The sequence below is a fragment of the Pseudonaja textilis genome, chromosome 3 (assembly GCF_049901715.1).
Source record: "Pseudonaja textilis isolate UNSWEBS1 chromosome 3, rPseTex1.2, whole genome shotgun sequence".
NCBI classification, from domain to species: domain Eukaryota; kingdom Metazoa; phylum Chordata; class Lepidosauria; order Squamata; family Elapidae; genus Pseudonaja; species Pseudonaja textilis.
In genome coordinates, this window is record NC_141992.1 from 57,402,025 (window position 1) to 57,423,401 (window position 21,377).

The window sequence follows — 21,377 nt, forward strand, 5'->3', positions numbered from 1 at the left end:
AGCTGAGAAAGTCCAGAAATATTTCACAAGAAGAGTTCTTCACTCTTCTAATTGTTGCAGAATACCTTATGCTACCAGACTTGAAATTCTAGACCTAGAAAACCTAGAACTACGCCGCCTTCGGTCCGATCTAAGTATAGTATATAAAATTATATATTGCAATGTCCTACCTGTCAATGAATACTTCGGCTTCAACCATAACAATACAACAGCACACAATAGATATAAACTCAAGGTAAACCGCACCAAACTTGATTGCAGGAAATACGACTTCAGCAACACAGTGGTCAATGTTTGGAATACTCTACCTGACTCTGTGGTTTCTTCCCCAAACCCCAAAAACTTTAACCTTAGACTGTCTACTATTGACCTCACCCCTTTCCTAAGAGGTCTGTAGGGGACGTGCATAAGCGCACCAACGTGCCTACCGTCCCTGTCCTATTGTTTATTTTTTCTTTTTCTTATATGTATCTATTTCATGTATCCATAACTGTGTTTAAACTTATACCCATTATCTTGTTAAGCGACTGACAAATCAAATAAATACATAAAAATAAATAAATAAAACGTTTGGCAAACATGTTCAATTCGCAGCTGGAATTCCGGGAGTTTATTTATTTTTATTTCACGTATAGCATCTACAAAGTTGCCATGTTTGCAAAACACTGGTCTTAACTGTAGTCTGGAAGCCACGCTGGCTTTAATGTTGCTGGTAAAAATGTGGCTGGCTCGGTTCCCTTCCTTTATTTCCACGCTCGGAACCAGTTGACAAGAGCCGATCCTGTCCGCCTGGAAAGAACCTAGAGCTAATCGATGCAAGCTATCTGATCGGCGTGCGATCGGCCGTGCCTAGGTTCAGCTGAGCGGGCGGACCAAAGGCCCGGACCTCTTTGCGCGGCAAATCCAACCAGGGAAGAAAAAAAAAAAAAGGATCCGGCGCGTTCGGGTAGCTGTCTCGCTTCTCGAGCCCGGTTGCTGGGAGACTTGGCGGGATCGTCTTCGTAGTCTACCGTCCGACTCCTCTTTTTCCTCTTCGCCGGAGAACTGTCGCCGGACGCTTCGCTTTTAATCGCCGCGGTTGGACCTCTCCACCTTTCCATTGTAGCTTAAGGAGCTGCTACCAGCAGTTCCTGCTCCTTCCAGAGCTGTTAGGAAAAGCTCCGCAATTCCTCTGGAGCGTTTCTCTCTGTCCCGGGATTACGGAGGGTCGTTGCCTTTCTCGCCTGCCCTGCGCGGATTTCCTTTCCCGCGACTCTAAAATGCCGCCGGTGCAACGCGTCTTCTTTCCTTATCCCTAAAGCTGGGAGCAGATGGGACATAGCTCTGCAGGGAGAACATGGTAAGGGGTTTTCCCAGGGAAAGGACCTCTCAAGATTTTTTTAAAAAAAATATTTATTTATTTATTTATTTATTAAAACTTTCTAAAGCCACCCCGCTCAGAATGTGTGGCTTTGGGCAGTGTACAAAAGGGAAAAAATAATTAATAATGAACCGCTACCATCCCCCACCTCCCAAAAGCAAAAACATAAAGAAAACGCAATTGAGGTTGGAGATAAAATCATGTAGGTACATTGCAGATCATCTATTATCTACACCTGGTCCATAGGACTTTCGGCCAAGAGGGCGTTGGCATCTGAACCTGGAGGGGGAGTTAGTTCCAAAGGACAGATGCAACTACTGAGAAGCCATGCCTCCTTGGGTCCCATTAGGTGGCATTGTTTGAAATAGGAAAAGCTGGCGCTTACCCATTCTGTGCCACCTCCTGGGTGGCAGAGATGACTGGGAGAGACAGTCCCACAAGTCACCTGTTCCTCTGCCATGTAGGGCTTTACAGGTGATTAGCAGCACATTGAATTGCACCCAGGAGTCTATTGGGAGCCTATACAGCTCACAAGAGTTATGATAGATAGGCCTAGTGAGGTGTGCCCAAAATTATCTTTGGTGTTGTGCTTTGGACAGTTGAAGTTTCTGGGTAGTGTTCAAAGGCGACCCCATGTACGGTGCAGTGCAAAAGTCCAAACATAGGTGTCTAAGACATAAGTGATTGTGAGCAAGGCTTCTGATTCAGAAACAGATGTAATTGATCCATAGTGCGCAGAGGCCCTATGAGCCATGGGTGCCATCTGCTGCCCATTGTTAGACTAGTATTGTTAGATGATGATGATAAGAAATGTGCTCTATGACTGAGGTAAAGCCCAGCTACTTCATAAATGTATTCATATGTTTCTGAATTATGGTCAATGTATTCTACAGAATAAACATATTTAATTGTTTCTGTTTGTAGAGGAGAAGTTTAGCTCCCAGTCAGCTGGCCAAGAGAAAACCTGAAGGTGATGGCTCTGGAGACGATGAGGACTGGTATCCTGAAGCAGTAAGTATCCTTTCTTAATTAATTCATTTAAATTCTGCTTCTCTTCTGTTAGGGCATTCAAATAAGCCAATGTGAAATTTCCAGGGAGGATTTGACTCTAATCAGTTGCTTTATCCTTTCCTTTTATTGAACACTCTAAATGTTAGTAGTCCTCCCTGTGAAATTAGATGTACTCTATGGATGAGTGATATGTCAGATCTGCTCAGATCTGACTATGGAGCAGTCAGATAACAAATTCTGATATGGCTGGTCTGTGAACAAAGTTTTACAACTAGATCTTTATGGATTTCTTTACAGTGAATTCAGTGCTTATGAAGTTCCAGTAAGTAGTAGTAGTGATAATAATCATTTTCTATTGTAGTTGTTTATTGGAATGCTTTATATATTGCTAAAAAATAAGAGTTCATAGGTAGCTTCTCAAGCGTTACGCTTCATTGCAGACAGCCAAATCTTGATGCAATTTGTCTGATCCACTCTAGACTTCAAAGAGACAGAAACGTAATACCAAGACTGATATCCAGGAATGTTATTTATCTCCTTTCCGAAAACCTTTGACTCAGTTAACCAATCGAATTCACTGCCTTGATGGTAATAAACATGTAAGTGACATTTATGCTTTCTTAAGATTTGGCACAATTCTTTTATTCTTATTGGATCATATCTCTTTCATTAATGACTCTGGTAAAAGAGAAACTGCATCATAGGGTAAATTCACATATTTCTTGTATGACAGGAGATTTAAGTTGCTTTTTAATTTTGTATCTTAGAATATCTTATACATTATGATAAAAGATTTAGACTGTTTAAATCTCAGAATGAGATATAAATCACTTATAGCAGATCTGTTCAAACTTCACACTATAATAAATAACACATGTCTCTTCAATCTTAAATGTATTTACCTCAACATAAATATAGTGGTGTCAGTGCAATGTTTTCTAAGTTTACGTATTGATAGCTTAAATGATAGTTTAATGACTATCACTTTAAATTCTAGGAGGCATTTATCCGCAGCATTTTATCAAAACCTTTCAAGGTTCCTATTCCAAATTATACAGGTAATGTTTTTCTTTTTTTTTAAGCATCAATTCTTACTTCTCTAATCTCTTTAAATATTTTTTAAAAAGTCTACAAAAATCACTGATGTGGACAAATTGCTGTTTGACTTGAACTAGATTGCCATACTCCTCTGGGATTTTAAATAGCAATAGCACTTAGACTTATATACCTCTCTACAGTGCTTTATACAGCCCTCTCTAAGCGGTTTACAGAGTCAGCACATTGCCCCCAACAATCTGGCTCCTCGTTTTACCCACCTCAGAAGGATGGAAGGCTGAGTCAACCTTGAGCCTGGTGAGATTTGAACTGCCAAATTGCAGTCAGCAGAAGCAGCCTGCAGTACTTCACTCTAACCACTGCAACACCGTGGCTCATATAGATAGTAATTCATTTATAAGTCTTGCTCTTAACCAAAATGTGTATTTGTTGTATTTGTAACAGAAAAGAAGAAAAAAGAAAGCTATTGTCATAAAGCATTAGTGTTACTGGTAGATTATTAATACACTGTATACATAGGAATAATGAAAGCAAAAAAAATGATGTCAAATTGCCCCAAAAAAAGAAAAACCCAACAACAACCCAGTTTGATCAAATGGATAGAGCACCAGACTAGAAACTAGGAAACTGACTTCTAGCTTTGTCCACTTTAAGCATGAAACCCATCTGGGTGGCTTTGGGCAGGTCATTCTCTCTCCACTCACTTCACAGAGTTGTTGATGTGGGTAAAAGAAGGAGGAAGAAAGAGTATTATGCATGTCCATTCCTTTGAGGTACTTATAAAGTAATAAAGGCAGGATAAAAATCTAATAAACAAAACTTGAATTTGTTTAACTTCAAACATAACCAAATTATAAATTAATCAGTTTTCATATCATATTTATTTTCTGAGACAGATTGTGTAAGCAAAGTCCTATTTAGAATTTCCCCATCTTGATGCTCTGTATTTTGTTATGCTTTGATATTAATTTTATTTTTGCAACTCTCTCCTTCTAGAAACCTTCTAGAATACTGATTTTCATTGGTGTTTAAACTCTGGGTTTTGAATTGCTTCCCAAGTTTCTTTGCAAAGCTGTTTATGTGTCTTCTAAGACAGTGGCCCCCAACCTTTTTTGTGCCACGGCCCGGTACCGGCATCACAAAATGATCCGCGGCCCGGTACCGGCATCAGCACGCATGACAAGGCAAGACGAGCCGAGCGACCAGCCAGCCAGCCATCCCCCACTTCTCCCTGCCACCTTCAACTCCTCCGTTGTACCTTTGTTGATGGGCTTCGCTTCGGGACGGCTTCGGGACGGTCACTCGGCTCGCCTTGCCTTGAGTGCTGAAAGAATCTTTGTGCCTTAGTTTCGTTCGAAGCCACCACCCCCCTTTGATGAAACTAAGGCACAAGGATTCTTTTAGCACCCAAACGCCGCTTTCCAACCGGAAAAGCTCACCCGGAAGCACTTTCTCGTCAAACAAGATGGCGGCGCCCAGCAAACTGGCGGCCCGGTAGGAAATGTTCCACGGACTGGTACTGGTCCACGGACTGGTGGTTGGGGACCCCTGTTCTAAGACACATATTCATTACAATATTCCTTTTTTGAGTTTTAAATCATTAATTCACTTGTCTATAACATTAGCAAAACAAAAGGGATTCCTAGCATAATCTGTCACCTATTGTTTCATTTATATAAATGGAACTATTTGAGAAATCAGCCTAAAATTCACAAGTAAATCAAGCATTAGCCATTCCCTTGGATTTTCATCAGTGATAAACATGTATTCATGCACGTCAAAGAGACTTAAATGGTTAATTAATGCTAGTTCCCTCTTTCAATTGAAGTGGTTGTAGGTAGATATCCATGAGATACAGAATGGACTTCGGGTTCTACTCTCTACTTACCTGGCCACATGAAAATGTCAGTAGCGTAATGAAAATGATACAGTGTCCTGTTTGTAAAATGAAGTTCATTTGTTTATTTAGTCTTTTTCAGTTTTAGTGTCATCTGACTCCACACCAACCCTGTATAAAAAGAAGATTAAATGCAACGGACCACACTCAACAATCTGACCCCACAGTACCAAAATATACTTAAACACATGCTAACCACATCCAGTCATCCCAGCTTAAGGCCTGGAGAAACAATTGGGTATTTTAAGTATTCTAGAACACCATCAGGTTGGGAGCCACTTAGATTTCAGGGAGGACCTTGTTCCAGAAAACAGGTGTGATGACATATTTCTCATATAGAGCTCAATTTCATTGAAAGTGAAGTCCACATATTGTTGAAATCTCAGTTTTGATTGCATATATTGAAAATGAAATGGTTAGATTAACTGCTTTCTTTGAATGATCTTTCAGGCCCCCTGGGATTGAGAGCATTGGGCATCAAACGTTCAGGAGGGAGGCATGCTCTCCACGACCCTTTTGAAGAAGGGGCTCTGGTTCTATATGAACCACCACCTTTGAGTGCTCATGATCAACTGAAAGTAGACAAGTAAGTTTTCACACTTGACTTGTTAGTCCTTTTCAGTCACTTTAAGTTGTGCACCAGCTGAGACCCTTCCTGGATCATGACTCCTTGATGACCCAAGCCCTGGTCATCTCTTGTTTGGACTACTGAAATATGCTCTACATGGGGCTACACCTGAAATCCATTCAGAAGCTTCAGATGGTTCAAAATATAGCAGCAAAAGCACTCTTAGGGGCTCCTAGAATGGCCCATATTATACCTCTGCTCTGTGAACTGCACTGGCTACCAGTATTCTTCTGGGTGCAGTTGAAGGTGTTGGTTATGACCTTTAAAGCTCTTAATGGCATAGGTACCTGATGAACCAACTCATCTTGCTAGGAGAAATCCACCCAATTCGTGCTGGCAGAGACAGCCTACTGCGCATCCCATCAGTTAAAGAACTCTGCCATAATGCCTGCCCTTTGGAATATCCTACCCTCCAAAGTGAGATCTGTCTCCACCCTCCTATCCTTCCATAACAGCCCGGAGACTTGGCTCAAACCAGTTCGCCCTGGAATCCAACGGAGGAGTACCACTGGAAGTGGCTACTAGATTTATAGCAAACTCCATCTCCTCCCTCCCTATCTTTTATTCTCATATCATTGTATTGTTTTCCTTTTCATTGTTTGTTCTATTGTTCTGTTACTTTATTACCATCATGTTTTACACTTTTCATTTCTCAGTTTTTATTTTTGTAAACTGCTTAGAATAGCCCCATGGTGAGATACAGACACTAAATAAATTTAACAAATAAATAAAGACAAATTCAAGATTAGTTGATGGATTCAAAGAAGCACCAGTATATGCTAAAAACCTACTGATGAAATTGATCAGTGACTTTGTTAGTAATCGTTATTTACCAATTGTGATACACAATATGTTTGGTCTTTGATTTCTGAATCACGTGTACTCTGGGAATGAAATAATTTAAAACAGCTTCTGGATGCATGCTAAGCTTCTTTAAATTTTCTATTAGCTTTGAACTGGATTGCTTCCAGTGAATTCTGGAGAACAGAGTAAAACTGTGTTATACAAGGTTAATACATTGGCAGCAGTCATCCCCACATCCCTTGAAGATATCCCCCAGAATATCTCTTTTAAGGTTTATATTTCCTTAGATCTGTGCTCTGTTTGCTTCTTGAAGGGATAAAACGCCTGTTCATGTTGTGGTAGATCCTTGTCTTAGCCGTGTTTTACGACCTCATCAAAGAGAGGTGAGTACAGCGGGAAGCTAACTATAGCAGTAAGTAGTACAGTATAGTCAGCCATTAAAGAGCTTGTAAATTTCTGTAAAACCACAAACCTGAGAAATATCTGGCCTCATGCTACATAAATAAGTTCCAACTGCTCTGCTTGTCCCGGGGAAGCCTTTATTCTGAGAAGCATGACAATATCAATTCTTTTTTTCAAAATCTTCATTTTTTACTTTTAAATTTTTTATTTAACTATGAAAATGTATACAATATACAAATATAAATAGACAGAGACACATTTATTTCCTAATTTTAAGATGTACATCAGCAGTACTCGCCTTATTATGTCTTGTTTTAATATTATTGAAAACGGGCATATTTTAAAAAACAATACAAATAAACAGATAATAACTAAGCTTATGCAGTTATTGATATCTATACAATATCTATCAAACTTGAAACACTGAGGTGGGTAGGGATTGTTGCATAGTTTCCTATGTCTTTCTGCCTTCCAGTCTTGTGCAGGGACGGGGGGGTGTCAAACAGTTTTCATTATGACTAAACCATTTGAGTTCCTCTGTCAACCCAGAATCAAACTTGGAGATTTCCCATACTTTTCCTCCCCCACTCCCTGCACTAAAGTGGTAAATGAAATTTGATCTGTAAGTGAAAGTGCTAGGAGCTCGATTGTGGTAATTGTCACTGCTGTAATGGTAATAAAAGCCTACTTTTCTTGAGGAAAGGGGTCCTTTACCTATTACAGTGCCTAATCAAGTATATACGGGTAGACCTCAACCATTCAAAGTTACAATGTGTTGAAAAAAGTGACTTACAATTGGTCCTCACACTCCCAAATCCTTGCTTTGTTCCTGTGCTCATGTGATAAAAATGTGGGCACTTGGCAACCGGCAGGTATGTGCGATGGTTGCAGCATCACAGGGTCATGAGATCACCATTTGCAGCCTTCCCAGAGGGCTTCTGACAAGCAACGGGGGGAGCCAGATCACTTAATGACTGTTGCAAAAAAGGCCATATAATTGGGTAGAGCTTGCTTAACAATTGCCTTGCTTAGTAATGGAAGTTCCAGTCTTGAATGTGGCGATAGGTTTAGGTCTTATCTATATTAGTCTATCATGCAGAAAAAAATGGCATGGCAGTTTTTCTGCAAACTATTGCAAGATGAAGTATAGCTAGCAATTGTACTATGATAGTTTTTCTTTAGTTTTCCATCTTGATTTATTTCTGCTTGGAATAAAGTAAAACAATTCACTGATGTTGTAGTCCGGGCATGTCAAACTGGCAGTTCATGGTCTGGAAAGATGACATACAGGCCACGCCCACCCGGCTCCGCAAAGGCAAAAAACATGATACGTCATCATCCGACCCATGACATGATCGAGTTTGACACCCGTGCTGTAATCCATACATTATTAATTGGCCACTGTTTTACACCAGTGCCAATTCTTGAAAGTTTGAGATCTTTTGAATACTGTAATTTTGAATTCCACTAACAATAATCTCCTGGCTGAGTACATGATTTCTACCCGGTGGAATTGCCCATTGCTCCTGTAAGTGGTTAGATATTGGGCTCTACAATTTAGTTAGATAACTCAATGTAATTTTAAATATTCTGCATACCTACTTAAATTGAACTCAAGCGATTTCATACAGGGAGTGAAGTTCCTGTGGGAATGTGTCACGAGTCGTCGGATCCCTGGAAGTCATGGCTGCATCATGGCAGATGAGATGGGTCTAGGAAAGACCTTGCAATGTATCACTTTGATTTGGACACTTTTGCGCCAAAGTCCGGACTGCAAGCCTGAAATTGACAAGGCAATCGTGGTTGCGCCTTCCAGCCTAGTGAAAAACTGGTACAATGAAGTGGGCAAATGGCTTGGAGGAAGAATCCAGCCACTGGCTATTGATGGAGGCTCTAAAGAGGACATCGATAATAAGCTAGGTATAAATGCTACACAATATGCAGCTGTTGGGAAGCAAGGGGAGTGCTTTAACTGAACTGCCAATAAGTTTTAGACTAAGCCATATAGTGATTGGGATCTTTTTTTTAGCAGACTCTGCTGTGGATGATTGCTGTGGTTAAGTTAAAAGGTCTAATAAGCAAACTTTTGCAATTATGAATTAAGAAAGAACAGAGGCTATAGAAAAAGGTATATTAGCTGGTGCCCTCTTCAAATTGATTAAAGAAATCCCACCGAAGTAAATGAGACTTTAAGTATATTGATATTCATGGATTTATTCTGAGAACGGCAAAATCTGATTTTAAACCGAAGTACAAAGAGGCAGAGATATAATAGTACGTGGTAAATTAAGGACAGGTTGATAGGCTGGAGCTGTGTCCTGACTTATCAATAGACTGTTAAGTTACTTTGAATAATTTAATGCTACACAGTACTTTTCAGATCCAAAGCAATACAGAAGTTGGGGAATCTCAGAAAGTAGATTTATTGAAGAGCAGGGATGGAAAGTGTAAAAGCCTTTTACCTTTGGAAGATAAATTACTCATTTTAAGAAATTCTAATGCCTGGATGCAAGTTTCCTTTCAGTTCTCCCCTTTGTATTTATTAAATTATCCTTGCCTTTAAATACATTTTTAAATCTTTATTCCTTTGCTATTTTTATTTTTTCCCCGATAGTTGGATTTGTGAACCAACGAGGCCGTAGAATCCCATCCCCCATCCTGATAATTTCCTATGAAACTTTCCGTCTCCACGCAGAAGCTCTCAAGAAAGGGAGTGTTGGGTTGGTCATATGTGATGAGGTAATGAGTTCTTTGGAATAGCCATGTTTTCTTAAAAAAACCTAAACATCAGCAATAAGGGAATGGGTTTTCTTAGCTACAACTCGTAAAACCCTGTTTTGCCTCAATCTGTCATAGTAGCAGAAATAAAGTAGTTTCTTTATTTCTTAACTGCAATCACCATCACTGAGAACTTTTAAACACAGGAAGATAACATTTGTCTACTACTCCTTCTATTTGCATTGGATTCACAATGCCTATTGATGTAGGGTTAGGAGGTGGTGGTGTGTGGTTTATTTTAATATTCTTTTTTTTACTTTTCCATATTCACCATAAGTTTCTTTAAGGCTTTCCCATTTCCAGCTGTCAGAGTAGTTATCATCAGCACTTCTGATATTGTTGGTGTGTCTTTCCGCAGATTTAATTCCAATTCCAATTTCTGTCCCTACTAGCCAGCTATTTCTTAATCCTGTGTATAACTTAAATAACTAAGGTGTCTAGTAGATTGGTAAGTTGTGGCAGATAACTGTGTAGCAGGTAAAAATATAAACACAAGGACAGAAAAGGCTGTCACCCGAAAAATAATTTAACGATCTATTCTAGCCTCCCTCCCCCCACCCCTATGAGAGAATTATATGAAAAAATAGATATAATGGATACAGGCACAATTTTGTATTCATAGGAGCTTGGGTTTCTAAGGAAAATCCAAAGTCACCATCAAGTCAAAGCTTTCCAAATAACTACTCCAATGGATGACTGATCTGATCATCCAAGCCTCCTTCAGTGTTTTGTCCCACTATAATGAAATTGGGCCCATTGGCAACTTTCATTGGTACAATCTGCCATAGCTTTTCTGTCTCTTTTGCTAGCTTTGTCTCCCCAAACATGGCCTTGTTCAATTCATTTGTGCTTCTGCCCATTTTTTATTAGCAGGAGATGAAACAGTAGGCTCTGCTTAACCAGGTGAATACAATAGGCTTGGCTGGAACCTTTTTCCTGAAGGAACAGAAAGAAAAGACAGGGCCAGGCAGGTGGCCCATTGTGTTGAGAATTAAATCCTGTTTGAAGAAAAGATCAATGCTGTTGGCAATATGACTATATACGGGGTTATTGCTTTTCTTCCTTCTAAAGTAGACTTCAGAACATGATTTCTCAATTCCAGTCAAGGAAAAGTTAACTGTTTGTGATAGGTTTTAAAAATGAAAGGTGACATGAAGTAGTTATCACATTGCCGACTTTCTTCCTTGATTAAATATAGCATAAATCCAATTCTATAATTTTGAAAGAAATGAAATATGACTATTAAATATTTTCAGGACTAATTGATTCATTTAAACTAATAGTATCTGACTTAAAGTGATGATTCTGTTGCTAAGGTGGATAGGATCAATGAAAATTATTACTCCATGGATTTGAACATGGGATCTTTTGCCTGCCAAACATGCATATGTTTTGCATATTCACTAGAGGTCAGAAGAAAACAATTGTGCATATGTTTTCTCATATATATAACCTGAGCAATGGTGGCACCAAGAGGATTTAATGTATTTTAATATTGATGGTAGAAGGGCATGTATCTACACAGAACTCTAGCAGCAGAGTAATCAATTAATAAATATTAAATATAGCTTTAATTTAATCACACACATTACAAATGATACAGCTTGTCACCTTGAACTGTGAGCATTTGTGCATCTAATATATTTCCTATCTTTTTGCATCATTGAACTGAGATAATTTTCTTGCATTAACTGGTCTTTAAAAAAACAGACTTATTTTTTCTGTCCATGCATGATGATCTTTTTTCTCTTCAATATTTTTTTTCAGGGGCACCGGTTGAAAAATTCAGATAACCAAACATACCAGGCTCTCAACAGCTTGAATACGCCACGTCGGGTTCTCATCTCTGGCACTCCCATTCAAAATGATCTCCTTGAATATTTCAGTCTAGTACATTTTGTCAACACAGGCATTCTAGGTGGGGACTTCTTAATAAAGCTATCATCTAAATTAAAGACCCTAACTTGGCAATCTCAGTTTAAATTAAATAGTCTTGGCTAGCCATAGGGAAAGAATGGCAGAAGAATGAAAAACCTATATATATATATGGAATGTATATTGGGATGGGAATTTATATGTTAGGATGAATAGCAGATAGTGGAGAGCTTAAATGAAAGTCTCATTCATTAGGTGGAAACCTTCATTGCATCATATATTTTCTCTGTGCAAGAGGGGGGAACAATTTCCCCCAACCTCCTCTCACACAGAGAAAGTCATTATCATTGCAGGATAAGGCATGGAGACACCATTTACTAATTAGTCCTGCAGGGAATGCTTTCTTTGTGTAGGAACACAGCAATAGCCTTTAGGCTAATATACCTCCCCATAGTGCTTTACAGCACCCTTTGGGCAGTTTACAACAATCTGGGTCCTTCTTTTATCAACCTCAGAAGGATGGAAGGCTGAGTCAACCTTGAGCCTTATCAGGATCGAACTTCAGGCAGACTTTGGCTACAAAACTGCAATTGAAACCACTGCTTGTGTGGATGTCATACATAATCTTATTTTGCCAGGTCCTGCTCCTGCATCAAAATGGCTGATTCTACTTTGGTTACCGTAGTCCTTTTTCAGTTATAAAAGCACAGAGAGGTCAAAGCAAAGCTCCATCTGCATTACCTACACAGGATTTCTACGAAAGCTGATAATGGAGGAGCCTTATTTGAAGGCTTGCGGGTTAATTAGCTGCCCTAGGTTGGGGTGGCTAATTATTGCTTCCCTGTCCCTGAATAACACATTCAGTAAAGTACATTAAACTCCAAAATGTATTCTGTAAGGAGCTCAGTAATTATGAAGATGGTGTCAGTAATGATTTTGATGTCACAAGCGTTAGGTAACAACGGTTATGTCTGCTCTTTTTTTCAACCGAAAAGTCCCAGGTTTAAAAAATATTTTCATATAGTAAGAAAAGCAGAAGGGGATATGTGTTTTTAGGACAGCAGATAATAATTATTATTACCTTTATTGTTAAGAGTACAACATGTGTACAATGAGATTGGCTGAGCCTCCCTTCATGTACCCCCCCCACACACACACACACAACTCACAGTGAGGACAGAAGTCCCTAACCCAGTCCCAATCTTATTACACTATGTGACCTTGTTGCACAACATGTCGGCTCCGCAAGTCTGTCATACTATGTTGACATGAGTTATTTTCCGTTCAGAAGTCTGACAGCCCACGGGTAGAAACTGTTCTTCAGCCTGTTGGTGCGGCTGGCTATGCTTCTATATCTCCTACCTGATGGCAGGAGAGTGAAGAAGTGCTGACCGGGATGTGAGTCGTCCCTGAAAATTTTCCTCACTCTTCTAAGGCCTTAATTCCAAAATGTATCTGCTTTTTGTACAGGGACAGCCCAGGAGTTTAAAAGGCACTTTGAAATCCCCATTTTAAAAGGCAGGGATGCAGATGCAAATGAGGCTGGAAGGCAAAAAGGAGAAGAGAGACTGAAAGAGCTGATTAGCATTGTTAACAGGTAAAGTTGAGCATCCTTTTATCTCTGTAAGGATACTTTCTTTTTCATCTGATTCTGTGCGAGATGCTTGTTATTTTAGAAAGTCTTCAGCTCATTCAGTTATTCTCTTTAAATCACCATTATATAATTTCTCTGTATGCTTCATCTCATAACTATAACTACCAGTTCTGGGTTGCAAAAATACAGTACATGACAGCACAGAATTACAGCTTTCTGTGTCATTCTTCTGCCACCTAGACGTCCCACTTTGCAAGGCAGAACTAATAGTCCTACTTTTTTTTATTTCTGTAATCATATCATGGTAGTCAGGTATACAGGTAGTCCTTGACTTAGGACCACAGTTGGGACTGGAGTCTCGTTCATTAAGCAAAGCACTCATTAACCAAGTTGTCCATGTGGCTGCTTTGCTTAACAAGCATAGTCCTGATCCCAGCATTCCCGGTTGTGGTTGTTAAGTGGACAAAGCAAAAGGGCTGCCTACTGGGAAGATTTCAGTTCCATACAGCAGTCGGTCACTCGCAAATATTCCTGTAGGCTCATCAAAGAAATTCAGCTCCCATCCATGCATAGAGGAAAAATATTCTGGCTACAGAAACAGTTGAAATCTCAAAAGATTTCAGCTCCGTTCCTGCAGCTTGCCAAAGGATTTACTTCTCTGTGTATGGAGGGGAATCCTTTATGGGGCTGCAGGAGTAGAGCTGATTCTTGGGTGCTTGACAACTTTTAATGTGAGCCAGTTGCTAACCACCTGAAATGCTGAGGACAACACAATGTTTTATAATGGCCAGGTGTGTTTTACAGGCTCTAAAAGCAGTTTCCGAGGCCACTGTAACTGAATGGTTCTTACACAACAGGTTGTAACTCAAGGAATACCTGTACTGCGTATATTGTGTTGCCTTTCTTACTTTCTTTTTTGAATATTTGGTCAAACCAGCAAGAAAGTTGATTTGATGGTGGCTGGTTAGCAAGATTCAATCGAGAAAAGCATTTATTCTTCTGTGAAAATCCCATGTATTTACCAGAAAAGGAATCCTGAAAATATTGCTAAGTATTCTGGATGAAGGTCTTCCTACTAGCATTAGGAAGAAGTATTGGTGAAATCTAGTCAAGAGATTAGGCCATGGTGTTAACAATATTAAGGTTATCTTTGTCTTTCCTTTCTAGATGTCTAATAAGAAGAACTTCAGATATTCTCTCCAAATACTTGCCAGTGAAAATTGAGCAGGTGGTGTGTTGCAGGTATAAAATTAAAGGCCAAGATGTATAATAAAACAAGTTTCTTGCTTAATGGAAAAAGAAGAGGGATTCATTGGTGCACAGAATTTAAGCTAAATGTATAGCTCAACCAAAGTACAGTTATTAAATATGGTTGGTATTATATGCTACATTTGATGCTACATTGGCAAAACAGTCACAGTTTGCAGTTGATAAGGTCTGGTTAATCTTTCAATAATTTCTGCAGAATTCGCATAATCAAAGCTACCGTGAATATTATATTTAGAATGATTAGACTTAAAATCTAATACACGTTTTCTTCCATATGAAGCAAAATGAGCTACTGGGAAAAACTGCAAGAGAGTGGCTGTAAGCAGTATGTTTTTTCCCAATGGTTAAGCAGTTATATCAGTTAAAAAAACTGTTCTACTTTAAGCATGAAACATTCATCTCATATCCATTCTGCCTCTACATTTTCTCATGTTGTGGTTATGAATGATGGGGTGGTAACTATGAACACTGAGACAAATGAGATATAGTGGATTTGATCTGGACTTGTTCATGCTTAGAACAGCTCTGCTGAAACCAAAGAGCCTATCATTTGGCTAACTAATTTACTGACTTCATTGTGTTTTCTTGAAGTATAAATTCAACTTCGGGTGCCCAGTGTGTTCCTTCTGAAGTACTCTTGGTACCGACAAGGCTTTATGTCTCATATTAACTTTTTATAAGATTAATTCAGAAAGCCAGTTAAACAGGAAACTGACATGCCGCAAAACATCATTTACCACCATCCTTTGTTTTAAAGTGTTGCTCTGAAGTTTCTATACATGTTGAATTTCCTTCCATATTCATAGAAAATAAAAATGTTCGGACATTGCAAACTATTTTTTTCTTTAGAACTGTACTCTGGGCCCAGAAAAAAATAGGCATTGTATGAGAGTCCTCATGAGACAGTCAAAATGGATGCAATGTTGAGAATATTTGTTACAAGTAGAATTCATTTCATTAAGGTTCTAGAACTGAGCAAATAGGGTTCTGGAAGCCTTATCTGATTTCCAACCAAAATCAACTGAGAGTTAAGTTCCTCTCTTTCCCCTACTGAGTTTCTAGCATTTGGGCAGCAAATACTAGCAAATATTTTTAGTATTTAGATTTGGATAGTAAAAAAAAAGTCTGATAGATTTAGAGCTGAATTAATCATGTATCATATTGTAGATATGACATGACTTATCTTTAAAATGATCTAATATTTATTTTTCTCTTCTGTATCAGGCCAACTCCCCTTCAAGTAGAGTTATACAAATACTTTTTGATGCAAGCAAAGCCTGCAGAAGATCTGAAAGAAGGGAAGATGAACGTTTCGTCTCTCTCTTCAATCACATCTCTGAAGAAGCTTTGTAATCGTAAGTAATTCTGACAATCACGTCTATGTGTATTTATGCAACCTCCTATTCCCATCTCAGGCCCGTATTCCTGGAATATGACAAAATTAGTAACAAGGAAACTATCTGTCCTTGAAGGCTTTGGAATATAAATTTGAAGAGTTTGTACTTGCATAGTGAGCAAGAAGGTAAACATTAATAGTGTCTTGAGTGCAAAAACACATTCTTTAGAGCAGTGGCCGTGCAGAGCAATTGTTCCAAGCTATACTTCTTGCCTCTAAAACTTTCAAGGATCATAATTCTGGTGCTCTGATTTTGCTCTTATGTATGTGACTTGGGGTACTTCAATTTCCATGGAAACAAATTTACAAAACCAGTTTATTGGGTTCTTGATATTTTCTGAGGTTGTTTGTTTTCCTGCAGACCAACAAAATCCCTTCAAAACATCTTAAGCAAACCTAAACATCCAGTTACCAAAGAAGAAGAAAAACAAGAGTCATCTACAACATACATGTGTGTATGTAACAGCTACTATATAAGACAGATAGGCAGAATGTAACCATCATTCAAATAGAGCAGAATAACAGCTGGAAAGGACCTTGGAGGTCTTCTGGCTGGCAGAAGACATGGTGGAAATCCTCAATAAATAGACAAATTGAATCATGATTTCAACTGGGAAATTGTTAATGTTTTAGATTAAGCCAAATCTACACATTTATGGAAGTTTGGCATTGAGACCAATCAAGCAGCAATAGACATATAGAGATATGCCTCATCTACATATCACTTAAAAGATACAACCCCAAATCAAGGAAGGAATCAAGCAGTCTAGGATACAACTTCCCTAGCATTCATACAAATGGCTCCAGACAAACAATATTCTAATCAAAAAATCACCCAGGAGGAAGCTAAATCCCCACCAAGATTGGTAGGGCAAGCTAGCATATATATACAACTAGCAAACCCCTCTCTCTTGCACTGGTGATGATACCAAATCTGGTAATGAAACATTTGCAAGAAAACAAATTCAGCAAACAACAAGAAGCCAACGCTTCAATCCAGAGCTATATATACATATATATATATATATATATTTATATTTATATTTATTACTGAAATAAATTAAACATATGTAGTAGAAGGCAATGAAAATGATGTTACTGGATTAAAAATAGCTATAGTAAGGAACGTGCTCCCCTGCAGCTCTAACCTATATTCTAGCAGCTATTTTATGGAGCCTAAATTTGTATTTTAAAATTAATCTGCATTATGGATAACTGTGTCTGATGTCATCATTACTTCCGCAGCCTTCATAAGTTGTATAATCGGCTTGTGCATTAAAAATCTGAGTCAAACATGCTTCTTTTTTTAAAAAAAAACAAGGTCTGGATAGTTTGGAATTAAAGCAGAAATCAAAGCATTAGAAGTCATTAGAGGAAGGCTGTTGTAGATTTATAACTGGTAATGCTTGGACTGTTAGCCAGTGTGGAACTGGTCAAAAGCACTGAATCTAGATAAGTAAAAAATTACTCAATCTCTCTCAAAGAGAGGCAACCCACTTTTGTACATTTTAGTATATTGTATGTTAACCTATTCATTGTGCCTTGTTCTGATCGTATCTGTTAAGAGAAGGAAAAGTATTGCATGGAGGTTCCCCATTGTTTTAAGGCTAGCTTAAAAGGATTCTATCTCATTGAATGGGGTGCTTAGCAGTTTCAGTGACTCCTGAATTCTTCTGCAGACCCTGCCTTGATCTACGAAAAGTGTGTAGAAGAGGAAGAAGGGTTTGTGGGAGCTCTACAGTTGTTTCCATCTGGCTATCATATTAAGTCTCTAGAGCCTCAGCTCTCAGGTAAATATCATGGCAAGATCAATCTGTACTCGGTCTGCAGGAGCAGGTGATTTCTTAGCCCTATATGGAAAATATGCGTACACTCATTTTGTTTTCCTTCCAGGAAAGATGCTGGTTTTGGACTACATTCTGGCAGTTACTAGAAGCACTAGTGATGATAAAGTAGTCCTGGTGTCCAATTACACACAGACCCTGGACCTTTTTGAGAAACTCTGCAGAAGTAGGAGGTACAATGACTGAGGCTAATTTATAAATTAGAAGGGAAATGGTGGGGAAATCAACAAAAGCATCCTGGAGAGAGAGAGGAGGGGATAAACTCATTTTTATTTCAATAAGATATATTAAGTTTCATGTCTTGTTTTGTATCAGGTATTTGTATGTCCGTCTGGATGGTACCATGTCCATTAAAAAGAGAGCAAAGATAGTGGAGCGTTTCAACAATCTTTCTGTAAGTGAAGTTTCTAATATCGGGTTCATGGAGGCTTTTAGTACAAAAGCTCCAGTCTTTAACTGGCAAGCGATGTTTTTCAGTTTGACATAGGGATGTAGCTACAAAGCAGTAATATGTTAATAAATTTGTTTTAATGTGCTTTGCAAAAAGTCATCCCCCCTGTATAAAAGTGTGTGCTTCAATTATTGCAGTCCTAATTGCAGTACCAGAAATTCTGTTAAGGTTGGACTCTTAAGAATTAGAGGAGATTGTTGCTATCGTAGTGGCAGGTAGGCCTGCACCTGTTCTTGAATTGTTCCCTCATCTCTTGGTAATTTCATGCTTGGACCATTGTAGAGGCATACACCCACGGAGCAATACGATTTTGTGACTTTGAAATTTGCTGTTCTACAGATAATGTATTTAACTGCCACCCATGTGTTTTTTTTTCCTGGTTTCATAGAGTCCTGAATTCATTTTCATGCTAAGTAGCAAAGCTGGGGGATGTGGCTTAAATCTGATTGGAGCAAACAGACTTGTGATGTTTGATCCTGATTGGAATCCAGCCAATGATGAACAAGCTATGGCTCGAGTGTGGAGAGATGGCCAAAAGAAAACGTGCTATATTTATCGATTACTTTCAGTAAGATTGACCTGTTGACATTAGTATCTTGTGGAGCATATGAAATGAAACCCTGAATTTTTTGCCGGGAAGAAACAAGTTTGTAGCAGATATCTTATCATTTATATAATATTATTAATCAAATTTATATACCGCCCAACTCATTATATCAGGGCTGCCCAACGCGCGGCCTGAGGGCTAGATGTGTCCCATGATGGCCACACCCACACCTGGTTTAGCAAAGGGGAAAAAAGTCACAATACATCATGGCCACAAGTTTGACATCCCAGCACTATAGCATCTAAGTTGATATTGTGCTAGAATTGCTTGTCGTAACGTAAACATGTCCAAAAGAAGGTAACATAGGTAAATTATGTAAGCATTCTTGAATCTTGCCAAATAGAACCCCCAGAAGGAAATGATTAGTGTTTCACACTAGTAGCTTAAGAAAGGAAAGTGTAAACTTATCCTTCAATGTATTAAAACACGATCTTTTTCTAGGAGTCTGATCTAATCTTTCAACAGTTTTTATAATAAGGGGTGTATCTTGCCTTTTGCCAAGGCCTTATCTAGCTAGTTACATCAGCCCTACCCAAATGAGGGCTGGGATTGCAAGTTTCAGAATTCTTTGCACATATACTCCAAACGTATAGGCATGTATACATCTAAAATAACACCATCTTGGCCTGCTAGCAGCCTACTTTTTGGTAACAAGACTGTATTTAGAAGCTATTTTTCTTCATACATTAAAGATCTGACTTCTAGGCAGACAAAAGCAAGATTTAAATAAAGTATTTGCAGAACATCCTATCTGTTATGAATTGACCAGTTTTGTTGTGTGTGTTTGGGAAGAAAAAAAAATAGAATTGCTAATGTCAGCTTTGACTGAAAGCTTCCGCTGAAGCTAACTAGATTGTTAAAATCATGTTAAGGAATGTGTAGTGATTTTAAGAGTCAAACAGGTCTCACAACAACTTGTCACCAGATATATTTTTATTTTGTAGACAGGGACAATTGAAGAAAAGATCTTCCAGCGACAGACACACAAGAAGGCACTTAGCAGCTGTGTAGTAGATGAAGAACAAGATGTGGAAAGACACTTCTCTCTGGGGGAACTGAAAGAGCTATTCACACTCAATGAGACCACTACAAGTGATACCCATGACAAGTAGGTCTCAGAAGGGCTTAGCTAGCTAAATCATGTAGACAAAGATTAGGAGACATAGATGGAAATGTTGGTATTGTTTTACAAAAAAAAGACTAAGGGAAGCTGTATGTAGATATTAAGTCTGTCTGAATATTAGTGATAAGAGCAGGTTTCTGACAATCAGCCAGTGTTGCAGTTAGCAAATATGTAGAGGCCCACATTTGCGGAAGCCAATATTTTATTTTATTTTATTTTTTTATTCTAAGTTTTGTAATATACAGTTCAGGTAGACTAGGACTGGGAAATTTTAAGTCTGCATAAATATTAAGGTAATTGGGTTGGTTGGGGCAATACTTGTGTACCAATCAGCTATACAAAATTAAAGGGTAGAGAATTTTAATGTATACTGAACCATCTTAAAAACAGTGTTTGATGGTCTACTATTTTACATATTTTACATACATAATAAAGGTTTGTAATTGGGGGATTTTGACTGATTGAACATATTGGTTTTGTTGGTGCCATAGATACAAAAGCCATAGTTGGCTTTTGAAAGAGAGGATTATTTTGTATTCACACCACCTGAAGTTATTGCTACGAAAATCCATTTAAATAATCCTAATTTATATTGTTCCTAGCATGGGAAATCTGCTAAACACCAAGTCCTGTAGCTCAAACTCAATAGCATGAAATCATGGCTTGTAACTGTGGTGAATACAAATTCACTTTTTATTACAGGATCAAATGTCGTCGCTGTGTGAACGGCCATCAAGTCAGACCTCCTCCGGAGGGATCTGACTGCACTTCTGATTTATCTCAGTGGCATCACTGTGCTGAAAAACGTGGCCTCAAGGACAATGTCCTGAAGACTGCCTGGGATGCTGCAGTCACTTTCACCTTCTATCATCAATCACATGAAGAACAACGAGGGATACCATAATCATTGGATCAATAAGCTCTTTCTTTAAAAGATGAATTTTTTGATACCTCCATATCAGCAACATTAGGATTGGATGTTTTTTCAACTCAATCTGCATAAATATTATAGACTATCTTCACAAATACTTTGCTGAAATATTTGGTTACAACCAACCATCATAAATATTCTTTTTCTGAAAAAGTATGTTTGAGCTTTTACTGTCAATCTGCTAAATGTGTGTAGAATATTCTAGAAGAGATACTAATAATCTTTCACCTCTAGAATGCCTTGCCATCGTGAAGTCTATGTAAGTCAGATGGACTATTTAACACCAAATCGATAACAAATACCACTTTCAGAGAAGAGAAAAAGCTCAAAGTAGAATCATTATCACATATC

At 38.5% G+C, this 21,377-nt stretch overlaps 1 protein-coding gene across 1 annotated transcript; it reads left to right on the forward strand.

Moving 5' to 3' along the window:
* Positions 1–905: 905 nt before the first annotated feature.
* On the forward strand, positions 906–21,352 carry RAD54L (RAD54 like). Its single transcript, XM_026707219.2, has 18 exons — positions 906–1,339; positions 2,285–2,371; positions 2,851–2,970; positions 3,369–3,429; positions 5,775–5,910; positions 7,070–7,139; positions 8,790–9,078; positions 9,773–9,897; positions 11,704–11,854; positions 13,282–13,408; positions 14,573–14,647; positions 15,899–16,029; positions 17,750–17,860; positions 17,964–18,087; positions 18,230–18,308; positions 18,754–18,933; positions 19,917–20,080; positions 20,798–21,352. Exons 1-18 carry the CDS (start codon positions 1,337–1,339, stop codon positions 20,997–20,999), a joined length of 2,235 nt encoding a protein of 744 aa, XP_026563004.1. The 5' UTR covers positions 906–1,336; the 3' UTR covers positions 21,000–21,352.
* The last annotated feature ends 25 nt before the right edge of the window (positions 21,353–21,377 follow it).

What these genes read in the sequence shown, in the direction of transcription:
- RAD54L (XM_026707219.2), top strand. An exon ending in GGTTGGTCATATGTGATGAG is followed by an intron (nt 9,898 to 11,703) that starts GTAATGAGTTCT and finishes ATTTTTTTTCAG; the next exon opens with GGGCACCGGTTGAAAAATTC. An exon ending in TGTCAACACAGGCATTCTAG is followed by an intron (nt 11,855 to 13,281) that starts GTGGGGACTTCT and finishes CTTTTTGTACAG; the next exon opens with GGACAGCCCAGGAGTTTAAA.